Source organism: Zootoca vivipara, chromosome 5 (assembly GCF_965207765.1).
Source record: "Zootoca vivipara chromosome 5, rZooViv2.hap1.1, whole genome shotgun sequence".
Classification (NCBI taxonomy): Eukaryota; Metazoa; Chordata; class Lepidosauria; order Squamata; family Lacertidae; genus Zootoca; species Zootoca vivipara.
In genome coordinates, this window is record NC_142588.1 from 7,081,814 (window position 1) to 7,108,236 (window position 26,423).

Here is a 26,423-nt window from a genome sequence, read left to right on the forward strand (position 1 = left end):
CGGCCCTGTGGCCAGCACTTTTTTCTGCTGGATTTGTATTTTCATCCTGTTATTTTCAGCCTCGCATGCTGGCCTGAATAGGTTGTGGCCAACACTCCTCAGTTGGGAGAGTGGTGTTAAACCTGGCATAAATGGGAATACAGAATTGATCTCCCCAAGTCAGGTTGCTTCTGAAATTGGAAGCTGTCTATATAACTAGTGGCTATTGGTTAGACTCCTCTTCCATGAATTCATTGACATTTTTAGTTGTCAAAATCCATTCAAGTATGTTGTCGAAATTCGTATCTGCCTGCCTCACAAGGCTCACATAAAGCTTTCTCTTTGAAGCTTTGTTGCAGTTCTGTATATGTACAGAATATGATTTCTATCTCTTGCAACACCAAGCCCTGGGTCCTATTTACTGTTCTGAAAGACCTAAGCAAACAAGGATAATTTTGAAGGCTGGGAGAACCAAGGAAAAAGCCTTGTGATGCTTTAAAGGCTGATGTCAGGAGAAAGCTGTGCAGTCTCCGGAAAGCTTCTAACCCCAAGGAAACAACGGCATGTGTAAAAGGCGCTGTTATTTCCTGTATTCTAATTTCTATTATTTATGGTGAGAAATTGGAAAAGATAATGGCAACAACTGCTTCCTTGATTGCTTGGCGTTTAATGCATATTAATGATCCATACAAGACACCGAGGCTTCAGGCAGTCTTTCCTCCCTGCACCACAAGGAAACAAATATTTTAAAACTGAGACTGGGGGATGGCTAATTGCAGGAGACCAAGTTGCTGTTTAAGGGGCAGCTACAAAGTGATAACACAGCAGGGAGACCAGTGAGCACAGGGGCAGGAATCTCAGCTCATTCAGTGCTCTCATCTCTGCGAAGGAAATCCTATGAATGCAGAAGCAGTCATCTTTGGATGGATGCCAGCCATAGGCCAGCGGCAGCAGGCAGAATGTTCCCTGTTGTTGAGGGGGTTGGCTAACCCTATGGGTTCCCATTGACCCTGTCAGACATTTGGTACCCATGCACACTGAATGCCTGGACAGAACTTAGCTCTAGGCTACACCTTTAACAGTTGTCTAAAGGAGGGAATTTTGTTACAAAATGTTTGCTGGGCAAGGACGAAAGAAAGTGAGGGACTTGGTACGTTTCCGAGCACAATTCAAAGTGTTGGTGCTGACCTTTAAAGCCCTAAATGGCCTCGGTTCAGTATACCTGAAGGAGCGTCTCCACCCCCATCGTTCTGCCCGGACACTGAGGTCCAGCACCGAGGGCCTTCTGGCGGTTCCCTCGTTGCGAGAAGCCAAGTTGCAGGGAACTAGGCAGAGGGCCTTCTTGGTAGTGGCACCCACCCTGTGGAACGCCCTCTCACCAGATGTCAAAGAAAAAAACAACTACCAGACTTTTAGGAGAAATCTGAAGGCAGCCCTGTTTAATAGATTATTGTATTTTAATGTTCTGTTGGAAGCTGGGGTATAAATTATTATTATTATTATTATTATTATTATTTATTATTTCCCTTTCTACACAGTTCTGCAAGGCAGAAGAAACCTTTGGCTATCCTATTGTTTAAAATCATTGCAAGATGTAGGGGAATACTTTTGCAATATAAATGGCTATTTAAAACATTCCATTAACAATTAAAATAAGTAAAAAAAATCCTTCAGTAGCACCTTAAAGACCAACTAAGTTTTTATTTTGGTATGAGCTTTCGTGTGCATGCAAACTTCTTCAGATACACTTCTTCAGCGTATCTGAAGAAGTGTGCATGCACACGAAAGCTCATACCAAAATAAAAACTTAGTTGGTCTTTAAGGTGCTACTGAAGGAATTTTTTTATTTTACTTCGACCCAGACCAACACAGCTACCTACCTGTAATTAAAATAAGTGATAAGCTAAACCAATTTTGAAGCTAAATGCAAATTGCTGTTAATTAGCTGGCTGATAATGCACGGAGGGATGCTGGGATGTTGTGATGGTAGGGGCGTTTCCCTGTGCACACCTCTGCATCACCACTCCACTCCAGCCTCCAGTGGCTCACTCCACTGGGCATAGAAGGGGCCAGCACGCTTCCAGTCACCTCTTGCATGCTTTGGGCAGGCGGAGCGAGCCACATTGGGGTCCAAAGTGAAGAAACTGCCAGGACCCAAAGCCACACTGCAAGCTCCACAGAGCTGTTCTCTGACCACTCAGCCACAGCAATTCATGTCTCTTCCTGGAACTTCCCAGCCAAAAGATCCAATCAGGGTCCACAGGAGCTGCAGGAGAAGCCATAACCACTCTGCAAAAAATCATGCAACAATGCTGATGAATTTTCATGAGGACTCTCTTAAAAAAGAGAGAAATAGCAAACTGATGCAGAGAATCTGTGGTTGGAAAAAGGTGAAAGAGACAGACATCCCCCCCCCACCAATGTGGTTGCGGTGCTGGCCAGGAGGTGGGCCTCTCCTCTGGCCAGTGTGGAAAGGGACACGAGGGGGGGGGACTCTGCATCTGTGGGAGAGCAACCTGTTTGAGAGCAAGGGGAGAAACCGAAAGAAAGTTTCAGTCGGCAGCTGGAGCACATAATCCTTGAACCTGCATGCACAGGAGGTGCCTGTGGGGGGGGGAGGAGAGGGTATGGTTCAAGTGGGTGCTCACGCCTCAGCCCCCTGGAGAGGGGGAGACTTCAGTGACTGCGAATGTACATACTCTTTCCCTTCCACCCGGCCTGTTTGGGTGCGGCAGTGAAACACGGCACATATGGTGACAGAGTCTTCTGCTCCATGTGAGGTAATTAAAACTGCCCTTGTCCTTAGTTTTCCCCTCCTTGTGAGCTACAAGTGTATATAGCAAAATGCCAGAGGTATAGCCCCATATCTCTGGATGTGACTGGATGCTGATTAACACCATAACTGAAATATACTCTGAGTCGAGAGTGAATTTCATGCTCTTTATTCAGCTCGTAGTCATCAAGGAGAAGAAGAGAAGAAGAATGCCCTTTTCCCAAAACCATCTGCTTATATACATTATTTACACAATGGGCTTTGCGTGATTGGCTACTTCAGGGCTACACCTGTGGGCCAATCAGTTTGTGGATTCACTTCTGCCAGCCGCCTGATTGGCTGCTCCTGCAGGCCAATCAGGTTGCGGATTCACTTCCACCTGGAGTTGGATTGGGTGGCTCCTGCGGACCAATCAGACTGCTGATTCTGGATCCTATTGTTCTATGATTCAGCTCAGTACATAACAATAACCAAACCTCTATTGTGGCAACGTGGGCAGGGCTCCGGCTCCCTCACGGTGAAATTAATGGAAGGGAAATGTCTTGCACCAGAGTTGGTGACGATGCAGTGGTGCACCAATGTGGGCATCAAGGTGTATAGCCTTTGTGTGTCCAGCGCCACATCCCTACTCTGTTTTCTCCCAGTCCACCAGTGTATCTTCACGGGGGACAAGGCTTCACCCACAAGGTAGAACAAAGCTTCCACCAGATTGCATGGCATTTTAGCTGACAGATCTTGAACAGAGGAGGATTGTGACATTTAGTCCCAGTAAACATGCGCTGCAGCGAGGGAGTCCAATCTTGTGCATATTTACTTGGAAGTAAGCCTCGCTGAATTCAGTGGGACTTGACTTTCAAACAAGCACACCTAGGCTGCAGCTCAATACAAAATTACCTGAGAACAGGTAGGATTTGCTTCCAAATGCTTCAACTTTTAATCATAGAGGTGGTGCATGGTGTTTAACAGTTCACGTTGAAATGATGAGTTGACCAGAGATGAGTGACCAAATTTAAAACTGTGAAACCTTTTTTTCAATCGAAATTTTGGAAGATGATAATGGGATTGGATTTTATTTTACAAAGAGTCCTTCCTAAATTTATTTGCCATATAACGTGAACCTAAGCATATTTACTGAGATGTAAATTGAGTGAGTTCAATTAGACTTACTTCCAAGTAAGCTTGCTTTTGATTGCAGCCATGCAACCCAATTGTATTTATATTTATTTGGAAATAGTTTGTACAGGGTTCAATGGAGCTTACTCCCACATGCGTGGCCCAAAGGATTGCAACCGTAGGATTCAAAACTGTACACATATCCCTTGATCTCCTGAATCTTTAGTGCAGCAGAACCCACCTGAGTCTGTAACTTTATGCAACCAGAGGCATCTTTGCAAGCTCCTGAAGTTCAGTCTCTTTACAGCCACACCTGCTTCTTTGTCCCTGGTGTTGCTATGGTGACTTCTCAGGTGGCAGCCATGGAATGAGGCCCCTGGGTACCTTGAGATGATAAAGAGCACAACACTTTCAGCAACAACGACACTGGTGTTGTTGTCTTTCCTTCTGGTCCTGAGTGATGATAGATAGATAGACAGACACTTTTACATGCAAGGAAGGAGAAATAATAGTTGAAGACCATCTTCTCTAGATCTGGCTTATAGATTTCCTGGGATTCCCACCTGGGCCAGCAACTACGAAATGGTGCCATGTACGGTGTGTGTCTCCCTTTGAAAGGGTAGACTGAAAATCTGAGTCTAGGCATTTTCACTCTTGCAGGGATGGATCCAGAAAGTCTACATGGACTGCCTGTGAGTACAGCATGACAATTACACAGTGGGGGGTGCTATAATCGACCCAGGGCTATGTCATCTCTCAAATAAATATGTAAACGGTCTGCACCAAGAAAGCTACATTTCTGCAATCCTGACAAGACAGAAGTACTGTTTGTGGGGGACAGGAGGCGGGCGGGTGTGGAGGACTCCCTGGTCCTGAATGGGGTAACTGTGCCCCTGAAAGACCAGGTGCGCAGCCTGGGAGTCATCTTAGACTCACAGCTGTACATGGAGGCACAGGTCAACTCTGTGTCCAAGACAGCTGTTTATCAGCTCCATCTGGTACGCAGGCTGAGTCCCTACCTGCCCACTGACTGTCTCTCCAGAGTGGTGCATGCTCTAGTTATCTCTCGCTTGGACTACTGCAATGCGCTCTACGTGGGGCTACCTTTGAAGGTGACCCGGAAACTACAACTAATCCAGAATGCGGCAGCTAGACTGGTGACTGGGAGCGGCCGCCGAGACCACATAACACCGGTCCTGAAAGACCTACATTGGCTCCCAGTACGTTTCCGAGCACAATTCAAAGTGTTGGTGCTGACCTTTAAAGCCCTAAACGGCCTCGGTCCAGTATACCTGAAGGAGCGTCTCCACCCCCATCGTTCTGCCCGGACACTGAGGTCCAGCTCCGAGGGCCTTCTGGCGGTTCCCTCACTACGAGAAGCCAAGTTACAGGGAACCAGGCAGAGGGCCTTCTCGGTAGTGGCACCCACCCTGTGGAATGCCCTCCCACTAGAGGTCAAAGAGAACAACAATTACCAGACCTTTAGAAGGCATCTCAAGGCAGCCCTGTTTAGGGAAGCTTTTAATGTTTGATGGATTTCTGAATTTTAATGTTTGATGGATCTCTGTATTTTAGAATTTCTGTTTTGTTGGAAGCCGCCCAGAGTGGCTGGGGGAACCCGGCCAGATGGGCGGGGTATAAATAATAAATTATTATTATTATTATTATTTTCCTATTAATGGGGAGGGAGAGTAAGTTCTGCAGGGCTCTAATGCTTCTCTTTCAGCCAATGAACGTTCTAATTCCTCTGTTCCTTTGGCTCCAGAGATTTCACCAGGCATTGCCTACGCACTTTACCTGAAGGCGTGAGGGCTGTAAACTTTCTTTTTTACAATCAGTGCCAAATTCTATGGCTGTTTTGCACTGTGAAGCACTGTAGAGTATATGGCACTGAATATGCCATCGCCATAGCTTCCTCAATCTGTCAGTGATAAGTGTGTATAGAGGAGGCATGACATGGAATGACGTGGAATCTGTGCTCTGCATTTGAATGTGACAAGTTGGTATGTGTTTTGAATGCAGTGCATCGTGAAGAAGAAGAAAAATAGAGATACTTACGTTGTAGGTATGGCAGATGGGGAAGAGTGAAATTCTGTCTCCAGAGAAGGTGGTGATTAATTTGTTGGGCAGGGGGGATATTCCAAAGAAAGCAAAGGCTATTATTCACTACTGTGTGACTACAAAAGGAAAGGTATATCAGCTAGCTGATTTATATGGTGCTATAAGCAATATAAGGGAGGCAGGTGGCGCTGTGGGTTAAACCGCAGAGCCTAGGGCTTGCTGATCAGAAGGTCGGCAGTTCGAATCCCTGCGACGGGGTGAGCTCCCGTTGCTCGGTCCCAGCTCCTGCCAACCTAGCAGTTCGAAAGCACGTCAAAGTGCAAGTAGATAAGTAGGGACCGCTACAGTGGGAAGGTAAGCGGCGTTTCCATGCGCTGCTCTGGTTCGCCAGAAGCGGCTTTGTCATGCTGGCCACATGACCTGGAAGCTGTACGCTGGCTCCCTCGGCCAATAATGCGAGATGAGCACGCAACCCCAGAGTCGGTCACGACTGGACCTAATGGTCAGGGGTCCCTTTACCTTTACCTTTATAAGCAATATAAACTATCAAAGGCAGGCGGGAGTCCGACAACATGCAGATCCCTGCTTCAAAGAGCTTACAATCAAATTTTCAACAAGTGAGAGACATGAAGGAAGGGAAAGGAAAGGAAAGCAGCGGGGATGAATCAGCAATTACTTGTTTTTAGGCTTTGTTTTAAGTTGCAGCTGGGGCTAAAGTTAAGGGGTGAGTGAGGAAAGATTTGAAAGAAGAGAGGAAGAGGCATCCTAAAAAATAGTCCTGTGTATAAGAGCTCAAATGCACAGCATTATAAACAAAACTTTTAACGTCAACGTGGAATGAATTGCATCCTTATTTGCATTCTGTTGCTAGGCTGGGTTTTCTAAGGACTTGTTTTCAAATTCATTTATCCCAAGACAATAACTTCCTCACCCACTATTCCCTTGCTCTTGACTAGAAGTTTACAGAAGCTGAAGCCATATTAAAATGAAGGTTGCTGCTCTGGGAGTTTCATAGAGCAACTTGGCATGCCTTTATTGCTTTGTTTCTTCAAGTTAACTGTACACAGAATACTGCACCCCTATATCCTGCAACAGGGCCACCAGCTGAAATAGCTTCTCGGGGCCTGTCAGTTGTATATATGAGATTTCTTGCAAGTATTTGAAATGTTCACCCCAGGATGCTATCCAGCTGTTCCTCCTTCTGCTAGGCAATATTCTTCCATTCTGCATATCTCAAGTTTGTTGACCTTCCACACAAAAAGTTTAAAAGAGATTTTCTGAAAAGTATTATCGATAAAAGCCAATACAGTCATAGCTCGTGTTGCGTCCGCTGCGGGTTGCGTTTTGTCGTGTTGCAAATGCGGCGGACCCGGAAATGTTTACTTCTGGGTTCTGCCGTGCGTGCACATGTGCAGAAGCATTCTGCGTGCTTTTGTGCATGCACATAAGTGCTCTATCGCGCTTTCGCACATGCGCGAAAGTTCCGCTCGGGTTGCAGACTTTTCGGGGTGCGAACGGCACCCTGGAATGGATTGGGTCTGCAACCCGAGGTACCACTGTAGTAATCTTTCCCCAGTCCAACATAACAGCTTTGCCTCCAATATTCAGAAACAATACATCATTTATCTATATTCCCTCAGGTGACTCTTCGCTGTGGTCATATACTGAGACAGCAATCCATAATTGCTTATTGTTTATTCATTAATTCACATCAAAGTCCAAATCTTCTAATTCCATTTCCTGTTGCTTTTTCTTTTTTAAGTCTGCTTCCATTTTCTCTTTCATTCTTTTTTCAAGAATGTTGTCAGAGACTTAGTAGCTTTTCCCTCTAATTTAACTTCAAATTTTATGCAGCTCTGTCTCTGACAGCTCAGGATAACTATTAATCTCTCTGTTCATGGTTTCCTTCTCCTCCAACATGATAGCTCCACCATTTGACTGTTTCACTCCTCCAGACACCTATGTGGAAGACCTCTCGATTTCATCATCCAGCTTTACCATTCCATTCTCGCATTCTGGCAATCTTCCATTAGTATTTTTTCCCAAGTACTCTTTTCCCCTCAGTCCATTTTTATTCACTGTTCTGTGCATTTCTGTTCTAAGTTCTTCCAATTGATCATTCAGTAGTTGTCGCATGACACCAGCAATCAGTGGGGTTTTTTCTGAGATCCACACAGTCTTACTTACATTCCTAACATTCCACTCTCACAGCGAACAGCCATGATAGCTTCACATTACAGTCAGCACATTCATCAGTGAATAGGAGGATTTAAAATAAAAACAAAATAAAGTGAAAATTTCTCCTAGTTGGAGAATCTCCTGTCTATTTATAAAATTTCTTTGCTATTTATTATTGAAGCACACTTTTTGCGAGTTTTGCTTTCATCCCCTTAATAGTTTCTCCTCTTAAGCCAGCAGTCTGGTCATATTGCAGATGAACATTTTAACCACCAGAGAGATGGCTTTGGTCATGATTTATAGAAATTTTGGAAATAATTGAAGAAAGGGAAGTGAGCTGACCTTTATCCTAAGGACTAACAATTAGGGTTGTTATGCAGTGTTCAGGAACAATTACGGTTTTTCCACTCTTGGTTGCTCACCCCATCTATCCAGGTCCTTTGAAGATTTCTTGTTCCCGCAGCATGGGAGCAGCTCTTTCAGAGCACTGGAAGTTAATCCCTGATATCTCTGTTCCTCAGAGGCCACTGTTTTGCATACTGCAGGTCCTTTTGTGCCACCAGAAGCAAGAAGGTGGCACCAAGCATGAGATACTGAACAGCCCTTGATGGACATCATTGCAGTAAGCGCTACGGCAGTGAGTCCCTCCCCTTCCTCCCTATGCCATTCTGAGAAATCTAAGAGGCTTGCATTCCAGTGACCTTCTCCAGGTCTTTTTCTTGTATGTACAGTAGAACTGCACTTTGATAGGTTCACATCCGTGAAGTTACTTAGAAGCCCCCGTGGCAAACACGTGTATATAAATTGGAAGTAGAGCTGGTGGGGATGTGGACGTTGAGGATGTTGAGGTTCTGCATGGCTTATATCTCTTCCAGTTTGTTTGTTTGTTTGTTTGTTTGTTTTAAACTCCCTCAGGTTCCCTGTGGGAAATTCTTTGCATAGGTAAGAACTAATCTTTGTTTATGTGGGACTGAAATGACTCTTTACTGGTTTTCAGATACATTTAAGCTGCAATCCTTATCTATATATTTTTTGGGGAGAACACAGTGGAACATGTTTCCAAATGAACATGTAAAGACATGAGTTACAAATCTGCTGCATTTTCTTTGACCTGAAAATATTGCGGCCCTTCAGAGTCAGATAAGTTTTTCTTTAACCCCCTACATATGATTAAAAAAAATTTCCTCCCAACATCCCCAGGAGCATCAGAATCTGTCTGAAACATGAGGCTTGTGCACAATGAAGATGTGCCCAATTAAATGCTATTGGGGTTTTCGCATAACTGGGAGTTTAATTTGCTGTATTCAGGATCAAAATAGAATTTCCCCAGGTCAGATTTGCAATGATGAAGCACCAACCATCTTGCATAGTATATTTTTAAAGTTAAAGGCACTGATGCATTTTTAATTTATAGAATTAATGAATACGCAGAATCTTTTTTTAAAATAAAATAAAATGATCCAGAATATCTTTAAGAACATTAGATGAACCTTGCAGCATTAGACCCAGGTCCACTTAGCTCTGGACTCAGATCCACTTGGATCATTTCAAGGAATACTGGAAACAAGCAGGTAGTTGGTGGTCCACCAGAATTTGGCCAGTAGAACACTATGAACCTCCATCTCCTTTCTGTCCACCTCTGGATTAAAATATGATTTAGAAGAACATGACACATATTTCATGACATATATAATTTCTGACATATAATTCCTGCATTGCAGAGGGTTGGACTAGATCAGGCACGATCTACCGGTAGATCACTGGTAGATCACTGGCTTTCCTCTTTCCTAAAAAAAGCTACACAATTTAGACCTGAACCCCTAAAATATGGGCCTTCCTCTTTCCTAAAAAAAAGCTCAACAAATTTGACCTGAAGCCCCCCCAAAGGGGGTGGATCACTGCCAGTTTTTAACATTGAGAGTAGATCGCAGGACTAGATGATCCTCGGGACCTCTTCCAACTCTACAATTCTATGATTTATAAAAGTATGAACAACGAGGAGAGAGGAGCTCCCCCTTCTCATAAATTAGGACTTGGAGATCTCACAGTCAAGCTGATTGACAGTAGGCAAAAAGATGCGCTCCTTCATATATAATTGACTTATCCGGTTCACTAAGACAAGGTCTGGGAATGACAAGTGGCTTAGATGGCTTTTAGAAAGGATTAGACACAATTCACAAAGGATAGGACGTTCAATAGCTATTAGATAGGATAAGCAAACATAACTTCTGTGGGGGGAGTTGCAAATGAAAAGATGTGTATGTGTGGGGAGGAAGAGAACCCCAAGCAGACTGACAAGGGTCGGGGCTTTGTGGCTTTCAGGACCAACAGAATTTTGAGAACAGGTGAGAATCAGCTGCAGGGATGGGGGTAGGATTGTCAAGCACAACCAAGACCAACGGAGTTATAGTACAGTAGAGAGGCCAAACTCCTCTCTCTGCATTATACATGGAGGTTTCGGGAAAGGTACTATCTCTCCCCCCCCCCTCTCCTCTCTTGCTTCTTCCCCAACTTCCGCCATGTAACAGGTTCTTGCTCCAAGCTGGCAGGAGCAAAGAACTGGAGCACCCTTCTTAGGGGGCATAACATAGCAGGTCCCTCCTGCTACCAAATATAGTCAGGGGAGAAATGAAAAGGGGTGGAAATCACTCCGGTGCCCTGCTGTTGAGTATGCAGGGGCATCTGACTAGATGACGTGACCTCCTGAGCCATCAAATTGGCAGATGCAGCAAATTGGTTCTTATGTTCTTAGGGGGCTGGGGGTTGTGTCTTGCAGTCCATGGCTTGGCTTGAATAATCTCAAGTTATTTGTTCCATAAGACGCTTTCTGCAGGGCCTCTGCTGCTCTCTGTTGCGCTATACTGCTTAATTTGAGCCTCATCCGTCTCACTCCTCTCATACAACTGCTAATCGCTGCAGTTGCTGCATGGATCACATGTCTCCATGGCTTATGGGCAGGAAGACACTGAGTCCCCTTTCATTCTTTGTAATTTGGACATTGCCGCAAACCCGCTTTCAGCGAATGACAGACTCCTTCTCCAACAAGAATCCAAATTTATCCATCTCCTCAACACATTACATCCATGGGGTTTAAACAACAGTCTAGACTTTACACCATTTCTATAATCGTCTTTGCATTTTGAAACAACATTTAACTTGACTATGACCCTGTGCCTTTAAATTGTCTTGACACATTTCAGTACGCATAGATGTAATACTGTCTCTTTAATTCTGTTACAACCTCATTTCCTCTATCATTTAAATGCTGCAAACAATTTGAGCTAGCAAGGCAAACATATTTGGTACACTTTGACCTGTGAATCCTTGGTAAGTTACCTCTGTTAATTATAAGTAATATAACTTTGTCTGTAGAAAATTACATGTATTCCTGAAATAAGGATTATTATTTTAAGAGAGTTTATCATTTAAAGCAATTTAACTTTTTATTTAGAAAACAGAATGCAAGTTTGGTGTAAGGTTAGTTACTCACAGATATACACAGATATACCTGTTATGTTCATAGTCTCTGTCTCTTACATATGATAAAACTTTATGTTTAGAGATCTGAATGAATTGTTGTTATGGGGAGAATTATTCTAAGATTCATTTCAAATTTCTCAATATTCCAGCTGACGAAGAATAGTCGAAACAGGGCCTTGTTTTACTGGAATTTACCTTTATTTGCCTTCAACATTGGGATTGATTTCCATTTAAACTCCGCATCACATCAATAAAACCTTGTGAAGATTTATTTGAAATCCATCTTCTTTTGGCCTGAGTTCTTGCAATTTATCGTTTATTCCCTTTCTTGAATTTGTCACAAAGTTCTTTCAGTAACTTTCATTGAACTTTCCTCCAGGTTATCAACAACTACCTGGATGGGGCTCAAGCAGGTTCCACAGAAAGGCTCACACCTGGAGGGATGCACTTCCGAGACAGCAAGAGGAAAGTGGACTATGTTTTAGCTTACCACTATCGGAAATGTACCTCACAGACCAGCGGCGGTTCTCCAAGCCTCTCGCAGAGACCTCCTTCTTTGGCTATCATTTCTAATGGGGAGACGGCCAAAAGTCAATCTGAACAGCAGCCGCTGCCGCCACAAGGCCAGGAAGCAGCTTCTCCAGATGCCGAGGTCATCGATCTGGGGCCGCTGGAGGCTCTGGAGGAAGCGAAACGGGAGCAGAGGAAAGAGTTTGAAAGCAACCTGATGGAAGCTGGTCTGGAGATAGAAAAAGACGCAGAGGTAAGAGGAGGAACTGCCAACAGACAGGTAGGAGGAAAGATCTGGTGGGCGAGGCCAGAAATCAGGCCAGACTGTTAGCTTTCATTTTGCAGACAAAGTAAGTACCTCCTAAAGGGCTCTTGTTCAAACGTTTTAAGACAAAATGTGAGCTCCCCCCCCCCAGCCCCAAACGTCAATGAAATGAGCTACCCTGGCTGGTAGTCCCTGCCATACAAGGTTTTAGCCAGTTAAGTTAAATCAAAGCTGTGATGGGCAAGTCACATTTTGAATATTACACAAGAGCTAGTGATTTGTGTGTGTAGACCCTTTAAGGTAAAGGTAAAGGGACCCCTGACCATTAGGTCCAGTCGTGACCGACTCTGGGGTTGCGGCACTAATCTCGCATTATTGGCCAAGGGAGCTGGCGTATAGCTTCCAGGTCATGTGGCCAGCATGACAAAGCTGCTTCTGGCAAACCAGAGGAGCACATGGAAACGCCGTTTACCTTCCCGCTGTAGCGGTTCCTATTTATCTACTTGCATTTTGACGTGCTTTCGAACTGCTAGGTTGGCAGGAGCTGGGACCAAGCAACGGGAGCTCACCCCGTCACAGGAATTCGAACCGCCGACCTTCTGATCAGCAAGCCCTAGGCTCTGTGGTTTAACCACAGCGCCACCTGGGTCCCTTGAGTAGACCCTTTAACCACCCCCAAATAAATTCAGACAAGACTCAAATTTTTGGTTTGGTTTTTGGCAGAATTTAGGCCACAAATTTTTTGATTACAATCAAGTGAGTGGTTGCATAGGCTCTGGTTCGACTAGCTCCCTGCACTGTTGCAGGTAGCGCTGACCCAGGGCACAGCATAGGTCAGCCAAGGGTGAACACCCGGCAGAGTGGAAGGTGGGGTCAACCAGCCCACCTGCCAGATGCCCCCCCCCCGGGACTCAAGCACAGGCACAACCCCTCTCAGGGTTGACCAAACCATAGAGTCCTTGGATTCCCTTAACGGAATACCCATCGCATAGGGATGGCCAGACCGCTCTGCCACCCCTATCACCTGAACCAGAGCCTATTCGCAACCTTACAAGTTGTGACGATTTGCTACGCGACAGGCGAAACCCAAATGGCTCCAGCCAATCAGCCAAGTGAGGGAAATTCCTGTCGTACCCCTGTCCCAACGACAGACGACACATGACGGCATAGCAAGGTCATGCGTGGAAGCCCTAAATATAGGGAGAGGTGGGCAGGTGTTCCAATGCACTGGCCCAAAAGAGGAGGCTCGGGGACACGTGCATGGGCTTAAATAGAGATCTCTTGATAGCATTTAGCTGGCGTCCCATTGGTCAGATTGCACCCAGCCTCAAGGGACCTCCAACAGGGTGTTGTGGCCATCCAAACGTTCCCACCCACAACACAGGGTTTGGTTGCCAAGTCACACCGCAACACATGCCTCCTTGGTAGGGAGGACACGATTTCTAGAGCTCCCTTTTCTGCTTCTGTCTCATTGTTGCCCAATCCAGACTTTGCATGTTGGTAATGGTATTGCCTGAGTGCATAGCACTCTCCACAGCCCTCCACAGCCCATCCACTTCCTCCCCTCTCTGTGTCCTTCCAGGCATGCACATTCAACAATTTCATGGCTGATAATAAGTATACATGCAGCTTTAAATTGTCATATATTTTTTGCAAAAAAAGGAGGATGTTATACATTTTATCTATCAACTATTTTTTGGAGAGAAATATAAAAGTGTGCATTCCGTTTATGATGTCATTGAAATGTGTTGTACTTCCTTCTAAATATTTTAATATTTTTATTGATAAGACTTATACCTCTGCACCTTCCTCCAAAGGAGTCTAGAGCTATAGGAAGTTTAATTTTTCCTGGGTTTCTAAATAGGACAGGTTGGCCTGTTTTGAATCTGGTCTTGGTCAGCTTCCTATACTCACTTTTCTGCAAGTAAGGCTGCAATCCTAATCCTATTTATCTGGGAGTAAGCCCCATTGAATTTAGCAGGACTTATTTTTCAATAATTGTGGTGTGTATGTGTAGTTTTTCTTACAACCTGTGAGGTAGGTTGGGCTGAGTGTTGGTTCAGTCACCAAAACACATGGCAGGCTTACAGTATTGTGTGGGTTTGGTTTTTGTTGTTTTTTTGCCAGGGTCGGCAGGTTTTCCTCTTTTTGTTTGATATAGCTCTTGCTGTACAATAACATGACAGTTGAAGCAAAAGCACAATGTCCCTTTTGCGGCGATTTTATACCTCCTGCGCCTTCACAGCAGCCATGTGACATAAGTTTAGATGAAAGTTGGTGGCTAGTCCAAAGAAGTGAGCACAACAAATGAAGTGACTTTTAAATGTTTAAACCAGGGGTCAGCAAACTTTTTCAGCTGGGGGCCGGTCCACTGTCCCTCAGACATTGTGGGGGGCAGGACTATATTTTGGAAAAAAATATGAACGAATTGCTATGCCCCACAAATAACCCAGAGATGCATTTTAAATAAAAGAACACATTCTACTCATGTAAAAAACACCAGGCAGGCCCCCAAAATAACTCAGAGATGCATTTTAAATAAAAGCACACATTCTACTCATGTAAAAAACACCAGGCAGGCCCCACAAATAACCCAGAGATGCATTTTAAATAAAAGGACACATTCTACTCATGTAAAAACATGCTGATTCCCGGACCATCTGCGGGCCAGATTGAGAAGGCGATTGGGCCGCATCTGGCCCCTGGGCCTTAGTTTGGGGATCCCTGGTTTAAACAGTACGTTTTCAGAGGATGTATGTGCGTACCTGTACCTGCGTATCTAGTTATCGAGGTTGAAAAAGTGGTTTTGCTTTTTGCCCGCTATGAAAAATCAGGAGTGGGGGGGGGGAAGGATGCCTGTTTTCCTAGGTTTGCTTGTGTTTTTATTTCCAGCGTTTCATCACCTTTTTATTCCAAATTATACAGTTGTAGAAGTTAGCTTTTAATATATTCTGTCGCTCAGATGTTTTGGTGCTCTTGGTTTTACAATGTGGAGGAGGGCAATGCTGGCGTAGAGATAAATGTGCTTTATAGTAGGGAGTGTAGTTGTTATCCAATCTCTTGGAGAGTATGTTTCTTCTAGGGCAGGCACGTCCAACAGGTAGATCGTGATCTACTGGTAGATCACTGGACGTCTGTGGTAGATCACTGGTAGATCAGTGGCTCCTCCCAAAGAAGCTGAACAACTTGGGCTCCCCTAAAAAACCTCAACATTTTGGCCCTTCACCCCCCCCCAAAAACGTGCCTTCCCTCTTCCCTAAAAGAAGCTCAACAAGTTTGACCTGAACCCCACACAACAGGGCTTTCCTTCCTAATAAAAAAAAGCTCAAAAACTTTGACCTGAACACCCAAGAAACGGGCTTCCCTCTTCCCTAAAAAAAGCTCAACGACTTTGACCTGAACCCCCCAAAAGGGGGTAGATCACTGCCAGTCTTTAACTCTGTGAGTAGATCACAGTTTCTTGGGAGTTGGCCACCCCTGTTCTAGGGAAATGCAGCAGTCAGATGGAGCATGGAGTGGGGGGTGTTCGTTAAGTTGATTGTGGCACCAATAGGCAGGAAGAGGTGATTAGCTGCTTTCCCACCCATGGGAGGAATATGGGGTTCTTAGGAGTGGGTTGATGCTGCTAGAATAAAAACTTAAATGAATTGTTATTCAGAGAGCTCAAGGTAGTGTCCTCTTTCCCTTTCCATTTTATCCTCACAAGATCCAGGGGAACCAAGTGAGCTTCATGAGGCTGAGTGGGGATTGCAAATCCTCTGTGCTCAGAAGATCTCAAATATTGACTGTATCCCATAGCTGCCAAGTTCTCCCTTTTTTAAAGGGATTTTCCCTTATGCTGAATAGGCTTCCTCGCGAGAAAAGGGAAAACTTGGCAGCTATGCTATATCCAGAATGAGCATCTGAACAGAGCTGCTGTAACTCTTAAATCACTTTTGACCCTCCCTCTGTAAGAAATGCCATGTGCAAGATCTTCAGCAGGCGAAAGACCTACAATAGCATAACCCATTGGCAGCTCATGAAACTTGATGTTGTGTAGGACTGCCATACATCCGGAATTTCCCGGACACAGCCGGTATTCGGCTGTCGAAAACAGCGCCTGGGTGGGAAACGATTACATGTCCAGGAGAATCCGGATGGATGGGAACCCATCTCAACAACTTCGGCCGAAAAAACCTTAACAACTTTTGTGTCCAGATTTTCACTTTTTGAAATATGGCAACCCTATTGTTGTCCCTGCTGCCCTGCCCTGGTTTGGGGGTGGCATTGGAGAAGAGCGGGGTTCTTGTGCCTTAAACAGCTATATGACAAGCAGGTGTTAAACATAGTAAGCCTTTTGCAGTAGAAAAGTACAATTGCGGGGAAAAGACCACCCTTTTTAATGATCTGTTCATTGGTGCATTACTTTTGGCTCTCTATCCCCACCTGCAAAAGAGGACACAGCTTTCCTAGAAGCATAGAATTGTAGGCCAATATAGGAAGATGCCATATGAGGAGAGGAAATGCCCATGTGGCTCTGGGCAGCAGGAAACAATGGAACATGTCTTCTTCCATTGTCAGCAATTCATAGACAAGGTCCAGGTTTATCCTGCCTATCCTGCAAAAATTCTCAGGACGTACAGAACAACTTAACATCTCCCTACTACTCCAGGATGAAAACCCAGATGTCACATACTCAGAGGCTAGATTTTGTGCTGCCATGATGGATATTCACCGAAGGATGGTTTGTGTTACAAACCGGTCCTAAACTGAAATCCCGTATTGCAAGACCTGTACCCATAGCTGCCAAGTCTCCCGTATTCCCTGGGAAACCCCCGTTTTTCCAGCTGTCCCCAGCCGAAAAAATGGATTTTTTTTTGTTTTTCCCCGGTTTATTCTGGCGCGGCAGCCATTTTGGAACTGGGCGGAGCATGCTCAGAAGCGACTTTTGATGCTGCTTTGCCCAGTTCCAGAATGGCTGCAGCGTGACTTCTGGTGCAGTGGCCATTTTGGAAAGGACAGAGCAGCATCAAAAGTAGCTTCTGAGCATGCTCCGCCCAGTTTCAAAATGGCAGCAGCACTACTTCCGGTCTGCTACTTCCGGTCTAGTCCCTTATTTCTCAGGCCGGAATTTGGCAGCTATGCCTGTACCCCCTTAAGTTTTACTTCTTATAGTTGTTTTAACTGCATGTCTTTTAGTTCTTATGCTCTTACAGTTGTTTTAACTGTGTGTTTTTTATTTGTTTTTGTCTTAGTTCTTACCTGTTTTAATTATCAGTCTTTATTCATCCATGAACTCCATAATCTTGTATTTTATTCACATGCTTTACCCTGCCTTGTTTCTTTGTCCTTATTTGCTCTAACAATTATCTGTTTAAATCCTAACTGCTATTTTATTATGTTTTTCTGAGGCTGGTCTGTGACCGTAATAAAGTTCATTCATTCATTCATTCATTCATTCATTCATTCATTCATTCATTGTAGGGCTAGTTCTCTCGCACACACACTGAGTGACATCTCTCCGCCCCGCCCCCCAACAATCAGTTCAGCCCCTTTATATAGCTGGCAGCCTCTGAGCACTGGTGTCAGTCCCAGGGCACCGTGGGCCCTCCTGAGGTCATGGGCACTCAACCAGTGCCCCACCAAGCCAGCCACTGCCCACGATTCTGATGTTCACACCGATGATGCAGTCACACTTACGAACATAAGAAGTCCCTTGCTATATCAGACCAAGGCACACCTACCCCACATTCACAGTCTCTACCCCTGCTCTACATGGACCATCAGTAGTTAAATGAAACTTTGGTTGCGCTGCTCTTTAATAACCACAAATGGATCCTTTGCTGTATTCATTCATTATAGTATATGTCAAAGCCATAATAGGGCAGTCATTTGAGATGAGCTTTGGCACCTGGACAAAAAAGATTGCCTTGCAGGCTGTTGTGAATGAAATGCGGATTGAAAGGCACAGAGCATTTAGGAGATGAAGGCTATTTTATATATATAAAAAAGCAACCATTTTTTTATTCTTCTTCTAAAGGCAAGTAACCTTGTACCTCTCAGGACTTTGTCCCATAAACCCAGAGTTGTATACAACCCAGAACATCTTTTAGGCAAAACATCTCTGGTAAAGAAAGCATAAAGGTGTCTGGTAGTTGCCTAGATGAAGATATAAGGCATCAGTTTATGTTTCCTTGCTTAGATAGAGCTGTTCTAATATTGTGATTTTATGTTGTGAATTGCCCTGGGACCTGCAAGTATAGAGCGGTATACAAATGTAGTACGGTAGTAGTAGTAGTAGTAATAGTAATAATAATAATAATAATAATAATAATAATAATAATAATAATAATAATAAATAATGCTCCTATGTAATCCAGCCCCATCTATCATAAATGCTCCTCACCTCTGCCAATTTTGACTCATTTATTGAAGAAAACTACTTGATGAAAAGTGGAGGCAACAGGTTCCTGCACTTTTATTCTCCATAAGAAGTTGGATGCCAAATTAGTGGAAATTCTTCGAGATATATTTCAGATTCTTGAGATCAACAAGGAGGCTGGCATTAAGTTTATTCAGAAATATGTCATTATTTAAAAAACAGTGTGTGGGGTTCATCGCTGGTCCTTCTCTGAGCAGATCCACTGAAGTTAATGGACATGATTAATTTGGGGTCGTGAATTTCAATGGGTTTGCTCTGCATAGGACTTAGCTGAATGCAACCCATTATGCATAGGGATAATTGATAATCTGGTATAAGATAAGATAAGATAAGATATCTTTATTGTCATTGTCCCTTTGTGGGAACAACGAAATTACTCAAAATTACAACAAAATTACTCAAAATTACTCGGTTGCTACATCCATAATCTGCTATGGCAGGCATGTCCAACAGGTAGATCGTGATCTACTGGTAGATCACTGGACGTCTGTGGTAGATCACTGGTAGATCATTGGCTCCCCCCAAAGAAGCTGAACAACTGTGGCTTCCCTAAAAAAGCTCAACATTTTACCTTCTCCCTGAAAAAACTCAACAACATGAACCCGAACCCCCCCAAAACGGGCCTGCCTCCTTCCTAAAAAAAAAGCTCAACAACTAACTTTGACCTGAACCCCCAAAAGGGGGTAGATCACTGCCAGTTTTTTAATTCTGTGAGTAGATCACAGTCTCTTGGGAGTTGGCCACCCCTGTGCTATGGTATAATCTGCTAGGGAATGAATGGGACTATGAACACCCTATTCCCACACCCCCTGGGGAGCCTTGGAGATGACCTTTAGGGACCCTCTACAATTCAAGGATTCTATGAGTTGGGTATATGGCTGGCAGGAGGGAGGAGGGGCCAAGACTAGAATAGAGACTTCATGTGATAACTGAGTGAAAGCATCACCAAGAATATAATGGGCTGCACTACTAGCCCCAACCATAAAATCCACATCTGCAAAACGAGCAGAATCTAGCAGACGTTCAGTGCTCATTTCTATGAGATTTGCTCCGGGGGAAATCTGTTTGAAGCTTTGTTAACCCAGAAAATCATGGGGATTTTGAGCTGTAATTTCATGTGAAGAAATTTCAGGTGGTATCCTGCCATACAGATGTTTTTTTCCCCTGTCATTTGAAATTTAGTGCAACATGGCAGTATATTGATTTTTTTTTAAAAAAAGTTAGTTCCATAACACAACAGGTAATGCAGCGTAAAAGGAACATTGGAATCTGGGACAGAAGTGCTAGCATTAGAATCAGGAAAATGAACATGGCAAGCCCCACTTCTGCATGCACCCCGCATCTCTCATTGCTGGTTCTCAAAGGCGGCTTTCTGATGGTGCCATAGAGGTAGGATTCTAATGTCCTATTAGCCTGTGATAGATGTGCAGCTCAGCTTCCACCCTGCTGTCCTTCCATTAGCGATCTTTCAGCAGAGTCATCATCCATTCAAACCATTCGCTCATAGGATTACAGTACATAATTAGGAAATTAAAGACAGCAGTAGCAACAGAAAAGGTGTCAGGGCTAGGGTTGCCACTCATCTTGCATAATATAGGATTGCCCTGTATTTCAATGTTTCAAAGTTTGTCCTGTATTTCCCCTCTTTCCACTCTGCTTCTCTCTCTCTCCCCCTCCCTCCCTCCCAATATAAGGATCCTTTCCAAATGCCCATCTACGGACTCCAGCAGGGAAGGCTTGGCTGGAGAAACCGCCCCTCATTTTTTTCCCTTTCCTCTTTTCTTCTCTCTCTCTCCTCATCCCGCCCCCAAGGAGGGACAAACCAGGGCAAGGCTTTCATGTTGCTGATTCCAGTTCAGGGACGTAGCCAGGATCAAAATTGGGGGGGCAAGGGGCAAGGGGGGGCCAAGGCACGGGGGAGGGGCCACAGTGGGGCAAGGAAAGCCATGGTCGTTCAGGGGCGAGGGGGCTCCAGGATCAGCCCAAAATTGGGCTGCTCCGACCCCCTCCTCCCCCTCCGCCCCCTCCGCCCCCTCCGCGATCAGCAGAGGCGAGGGGGCGCCAGGATCAGCCCGAAATCGGGCTGTTCTGATCCCCCCCTCCGTGATCGCCGGGGCGGGTGGAGGGAAAGCTGGCTTTCCCTCCACCCGCCCCACAACCAGCAAGGGAGAAGGAAGACGTTCCTTCTAGCCGGCTGGCTGTGGGGCGGCTGGAGGGAAAGCCCCAGAGCGGCGCAAAGCGTTTGGCTGGCTTTCCCTCCACCCTCCCCACAGCCAGCCGGCTAGAAGGGACGTCTCCCTTCTCCCTGGCTGGCTGTGGGGCGGGCGGAGGGAAAGCCAGCCAAATGCTTTGTGCGGCTCTGGGGCTTTCCCTCCATCCACCCCACAGCCAGCCAGGGAGAAGGGAGACGGCACCGGGCAGTGGGGCAGGCTGGCCAGTGGCCCTGCTTCTAGGGGGGCAACTGCCCCCTCCTGCCCCCTGCCTACGCCCATGTTCCAGTTCCCTGAAATTTTGGTGTGGGTTAAGGCAGCCATGCACAGAACTGCAGCCTAGGAGCACCGGGCCACGTCCCTCAGAGAGCAACAGAGTCCCTAGGAACAAGTGGATTTCTGTCAGCCCAGAAGCCCAAATTCTGAACTAATCTCAAAATGCACATTGGGAAAAAGAGAAGGACATCAGTCAGTCACTGGCTTGAGATGATTGCAGACCTCCATGCTCAGTGCATGGGCATTGTGGGAAAGGGTCAAAATACTGCTTGACTTGTACTTGAGGAAATCCCTTCCGTGATTCATGTGCAAGCAGGAGGTTAGATATCAGGGAGCTGATATCAGCCAGTGCTTCCTGTAGGATTGACAGACCCGAGAACATAGAGGAGAGAAAGAGTGAGCTGTCTCCAAAAAGCATAGACGAAGAGACACCTACAATCCAGGGAATGCTGTTTAAATGCTTTTGTAATGTTCTTAAGTGGGTCTCTTGTGCATCTATCTACGCACATGGCCACGCTTTCAACCAAGCACCACAGCAGGATCCAAGAGAACAGCAGAACTGTGGCTTTACTAACTAAACAGATGATAGCAGGATTAGCTCTGAGATCAGCTTACACAGAACTGCCTTGGTACAGGGCCAAAACACACACACACACACACACACACACACACACACACACACACATCATAAATCTTGCCAAGTCGTAAGAAGAACTATGGTTTCAGTGTTCCCAAACAGTTCTTTGGAAAAAACGACCATGCCACTAGACCCCAAGATAATAATAATTAGGGCTCAGGGACGCAGGTGGCGCTCTGGTCTAAACCACTGAGCCTAAGGCTTGCCGATCAGAAGGTTGGCAGTTCGAATCCCCTCGACAGGGTGAGCTCCCATTGCTCGGTCCCTGCTCCTGCCCACCTAGCAGTTTGAAAGCATGTCAAAGTGCAAGTAGATAAATAGGTATCGCTCTGGCGGGAAGGTAAACAGTGTTTCCGTGTGCTGCTCTGGTTTGCCAGAAGCGGCTTAGTCATGCTGGCCACATGACCCGGAAGCTGTATGCCGGCTCCCTCGGCCAGTAAAGTGAGATGAGCACCGAAACCCCAGAGTTGTCCATGACTGGACCAAACAGTCAGGGGTCCCTTTACCTTTTAAGTAGGGCTCAACCTTTTTAAAAAAACCAGGTAGGCAAGATTTGCCCCAAATTCCATTCCTGCCCTTCTTAGATAAAATGGCTTTCCAAATCTCCCTGCCTACACAAGGGTGAGTCTGTATGTTTTGGTTCTCTCACTTTCTCCTTTTTCTAATCTGAAATTCAGTTCTCCACATTTCTGCAACAACTGAACACTTGGTAGCTCAGTAGGCAGAGCATGAGACTTTTAATCTCAAGGTCATGGCTTTGAGCCCCGTCTTGGGCAAAAGATTCCTGCACTGCAGGGGGTCAGAGTAGATTACCCTTGTGGTTCTTTTCAACTCTACAATTCTATGAAATGCATTTTTTCTCTATGAAATGCTTTTTTAAAAAATATCCTGTTTGAAAATTCACCAGCACAGGACCATTTTGGCGCTTGTTGGGAATTTGTGGATTTCAAACTATATCAAACTGTACTTTGAGCATTTTTGTTTAGTGTTTTGGAATCAGGAAAAGAGACAGGATCATTAGTCCAGCAGAGAAAATATTTCTCCATTGATTTGTTTTGCATGCAGTTGTAGTAAAAGAGCTTAACAGACATCAGTGGATATTCATTGCCCAGCCCAGGAAAGCCCTTTGTAATTATCAATGACTTTGTTTTTAGCAGAAACTGATCTTTAAATCAAACCCAGTGGGACAGTAAAGGCAGGAACTGGTGGATGCCTCTAGGGAACACTTAGCAGTACATAAAATACTAGAAGCAACATGCGCATAGAATCTCATGGGAAGTAGGGATTGGTGGTTGATTTGGAGTGACAAAGGTTGGTGGGGAAATGTTTAAGTGCAACTGCTTTTCAACTCAAAAGAGCCCACCTCCCAAAGCTTCTTTTCTTTAAGAAAAATCAGAACTCAACAACAATATGAATATTGCAATAATGAATATGGGGAAATAAAAAGGGAATGAAGGAAAACATTGGTTGACTCTGTAGGACAATTTTTAGAAGCATTAGTTAATTGAAACTGCCAAGTCTCAACAACAGAATATCTCTTATATAACCCCTTACCCACCTATTGTTTCAAGAAGCCTATGGGGGTATTATTTGGGGGAAGTCAATAGGGTTGTGGGTCCAGGTGCCTTGAGGCTGTGAGCAGCCAGGGGTTTACATAGGAAGATGAAAGAATCATGGGATAATTGCTTGGGGATAAAATAGGTCACAATTTTATGGATTACAGGTGTAAGTAGGTCTTGGCATAGGCACTGTAACCTGAATCCCAGTCTGATTGCTCGATGGGATAGCTCAGTCGGTAGAGTATGAGACCCTTAATCTCAGGGTTGTGGGTTTGAGTCCCATGTTGGGCGAAAGATTCCTGCAATGCAGGGTGTTGAAGTAGATAACCCTCATGGTCCCTTACAACTCTACAATAATATTATTCTATGATATTATTCTATGATTCTAAGTGTTAATCCCAGTTTAAGGGTTACCCTCACTATGTACATCAAACCAGAGTGATCCCTCCAAGATCACCAATGGGGGGGTCATGGCCCGTCAACCCCTGTCTGGGCATCAGGACAGAATCCCCCCAGAGCCCTTTACAGGGTACCCTGATTGCTTGGAATGGAGAGTGAGGGTCCCAGTCCCCCATCTTCCTTGACTAAGGATACAACCCAATGCCTTATTCACTAAAGTTGTGACAGTTCCTATGAGGAAGACATAAACTCCAGACCGGTCCAATTCATCTGGAGGACAAATTCCTCCCCGGCCCCGACTATGGCAACCAAATCCTTCTATAGCAAGGTCCTAAACGAGATCTTCTCACTGACCCTCGAGCAGAACCGAGCAGAAAGTGAAGGGTGGCTCACTGGGGATGCCGAGCGCCAGCTGAGCTCCAGGCAGGAGGTGTGGCCTGGGTTTATAGTTTTCCCTTGGGTCTGCTCCAAAGCCACAGCCACCATGTCGCCCATGATCGGTCAGAATCATGGGCAAACCACCAGAGGTCTGCGCAACCACTGGGAGAAAAAATGGTATTATCCCTGCAGTGTGGGAACACAGCGCCTGCTACCCGCCCCCGGCGCCTCTCACTGGGAGAATAGTAAGTGGGTTTTTTTGTGAACTTCATTTTCTTTCAAGCAGTGACTTCAAGGAACCAAACCTTTCTTTGCCCATGTTTAAGTTGATTGGTCTTGGGGAGGTGAGGTGCACTATAGTAAAAAATAAATGACTTTTTTCCCCTATTCTTTTTTTTAATTAAAAAAAATACTTTAGAACAACACCTGTTTTCGTGTTTGGTCCCACTTTTATAATCCTTGCTGCATCTAACAAATGAATTCTATTCCCAGAGTGACACTTAGTGTGTAATGATATTCTGGCACAAACAATCATGTTTTGTCATGACAGATACTCTTAGAAGTGGAAAGATTTTGTTGTGGAAAGGCTGTGGGGCTGGTTCTGGAAAGAATGCAGAAGAGAAGTGTTCGTCTTCATAAGCAGGAAGCAAACTCCTCCATTACTTCTAGAATTTTCTATACAAGTTGTTTTTTTAAAAAGCTCTGACAAAGCTGGGGATGAACATTTGTTGACTTTTATCCCTTCTTTTTCAAAAGGATTCTTCACTGGGGTGGGTGATGAATTCAAAGGGACATTATTAAAACACACAAAGATAAATCTTTAACCAGTTATAAAAAATACATAATAAAGCAATACTATACAGTACATTAAATGCAATTTAAATGAATTTAGCAGTTACATTCAACTGCCTTTCTTCACAGCTTTAGGATGTTAGAATTGAATATTAATTTTTATGGTTTTAAAACAATCTTTTCCGTCAGTTCTGATACCAGTTTTTGAGTACTATTTTTTTGGGGGGGGGTCTATATTTTCTTTGCACAGTTTTACAGACACCATGCATACAGACATATTCTCCCGCACTTAACAGCCTCAAATAGATCTAAACTTTATGTCTTCACAATAACAGGCTTCTTTTTCATTCTTTTTTAGTAGAGTACTGCTGATTATGTTCAATGCTGTGATTATAACACTCTGGTTTGGGCAGGAGTGGTTTCTCCTGACCGTTTTTGATCAGCGATCCTGTCCCTTGTTTGTGTTGTTATCACCCGTCATTTAATTGCAAAATGTATTTCCTCTGAAACAGTGACTGTAACACCAGCAGTAGTTGAAAAGTGCCTTGTAAAAAATGCATGCTAATTTAAGACATTTTGCAACAGTCTGTTTCAGCAGCAGCATAATCTGTAGACTGGGAAAAAGGGTGGTTAACTTTGTCCAATTTCCTGTTGGCCGCCTGACTTTTCACTGCATGCTGGCTGTCATCTACTTTCTCTGCTCATCTGTATACCATTTCTTCCTTTCCATCTCAGGCCCCAGGCCCACGGGATTTATAGGCATTACCTGGGCACGAGAGGGACAATTGCTGGGCACCCCGCTCAGCTCCTGGAAATAACAGTGACCCTCTGTGATATTATCCCAGTAATACTCATAGCAAGCAACACTCCCATTTGAGTACAAAACAAGAACACCACTTAGGGCACAAAGACAGGCTAAGGTTTGGCTCTGGGGAAATGAAATAGTTTGGGGGAGAAAAGAAGGAAATCCCCAGTTCACAATGCCATGCAAAACGCAATGTTCTGTACAGGCATTCGCCAGCTAAAATGCCCCTTTGTCAAAGACGTGCTGCAGAGTAAGGATGGCATCCGCTACCCTGCTCTGTGCCTGTTTGTCATTTCCACTGCTTGTTATCTTTTGTTGTTTAGTCGTTTAGTCGTGTCCGACTCTTCGTGACCCCATGGACCAGAGCACGCCAGGCACTCCTGTCTTCCACTGCCTCCCGCAGTTTGGTCAAACTCATGTTCGTAGCTTCGAGAACACTGTCCAACCATCTCGTCCTCTGTCGTCCCCTTCTCCTAGTGCCCTCCATCTTTCCCAACATCAAGGTCTTTCCCAAAGATTCTTCTCTTCTCATGAGGTGGCCAAAGTATTGGAGCCTCAGCTTCACGATCTGTCCTTCCAGGGAGCAC

General features: G+C 44.8%; 1 protein-coding gene across 1 annotated transcript in view; it reads left to right on the forward strand.

Moving 5' to 3' along the window:
• Positions 1-4,527: 4,527 nt before the first annotated feature.
• Positions 4,528-26,423, forward strand: part of ANO2 (anoctamin 2) — a 145,614-nt gene continuing 123,718 nt past the window's right edge. The window contains exons 1-2 of the mRNA XM_060275139.2: positions 4,528-4,557; positions 11,964-12,347. Of these exons, the coding sequence (XP_060131122.2) occupies positions 4,528-4,557; positions 11,964-12,347 (414 nt within the window). The remainder of the gene's footprint in view (positions 4,558-11,963; positions 12,348-26,423) is intronic.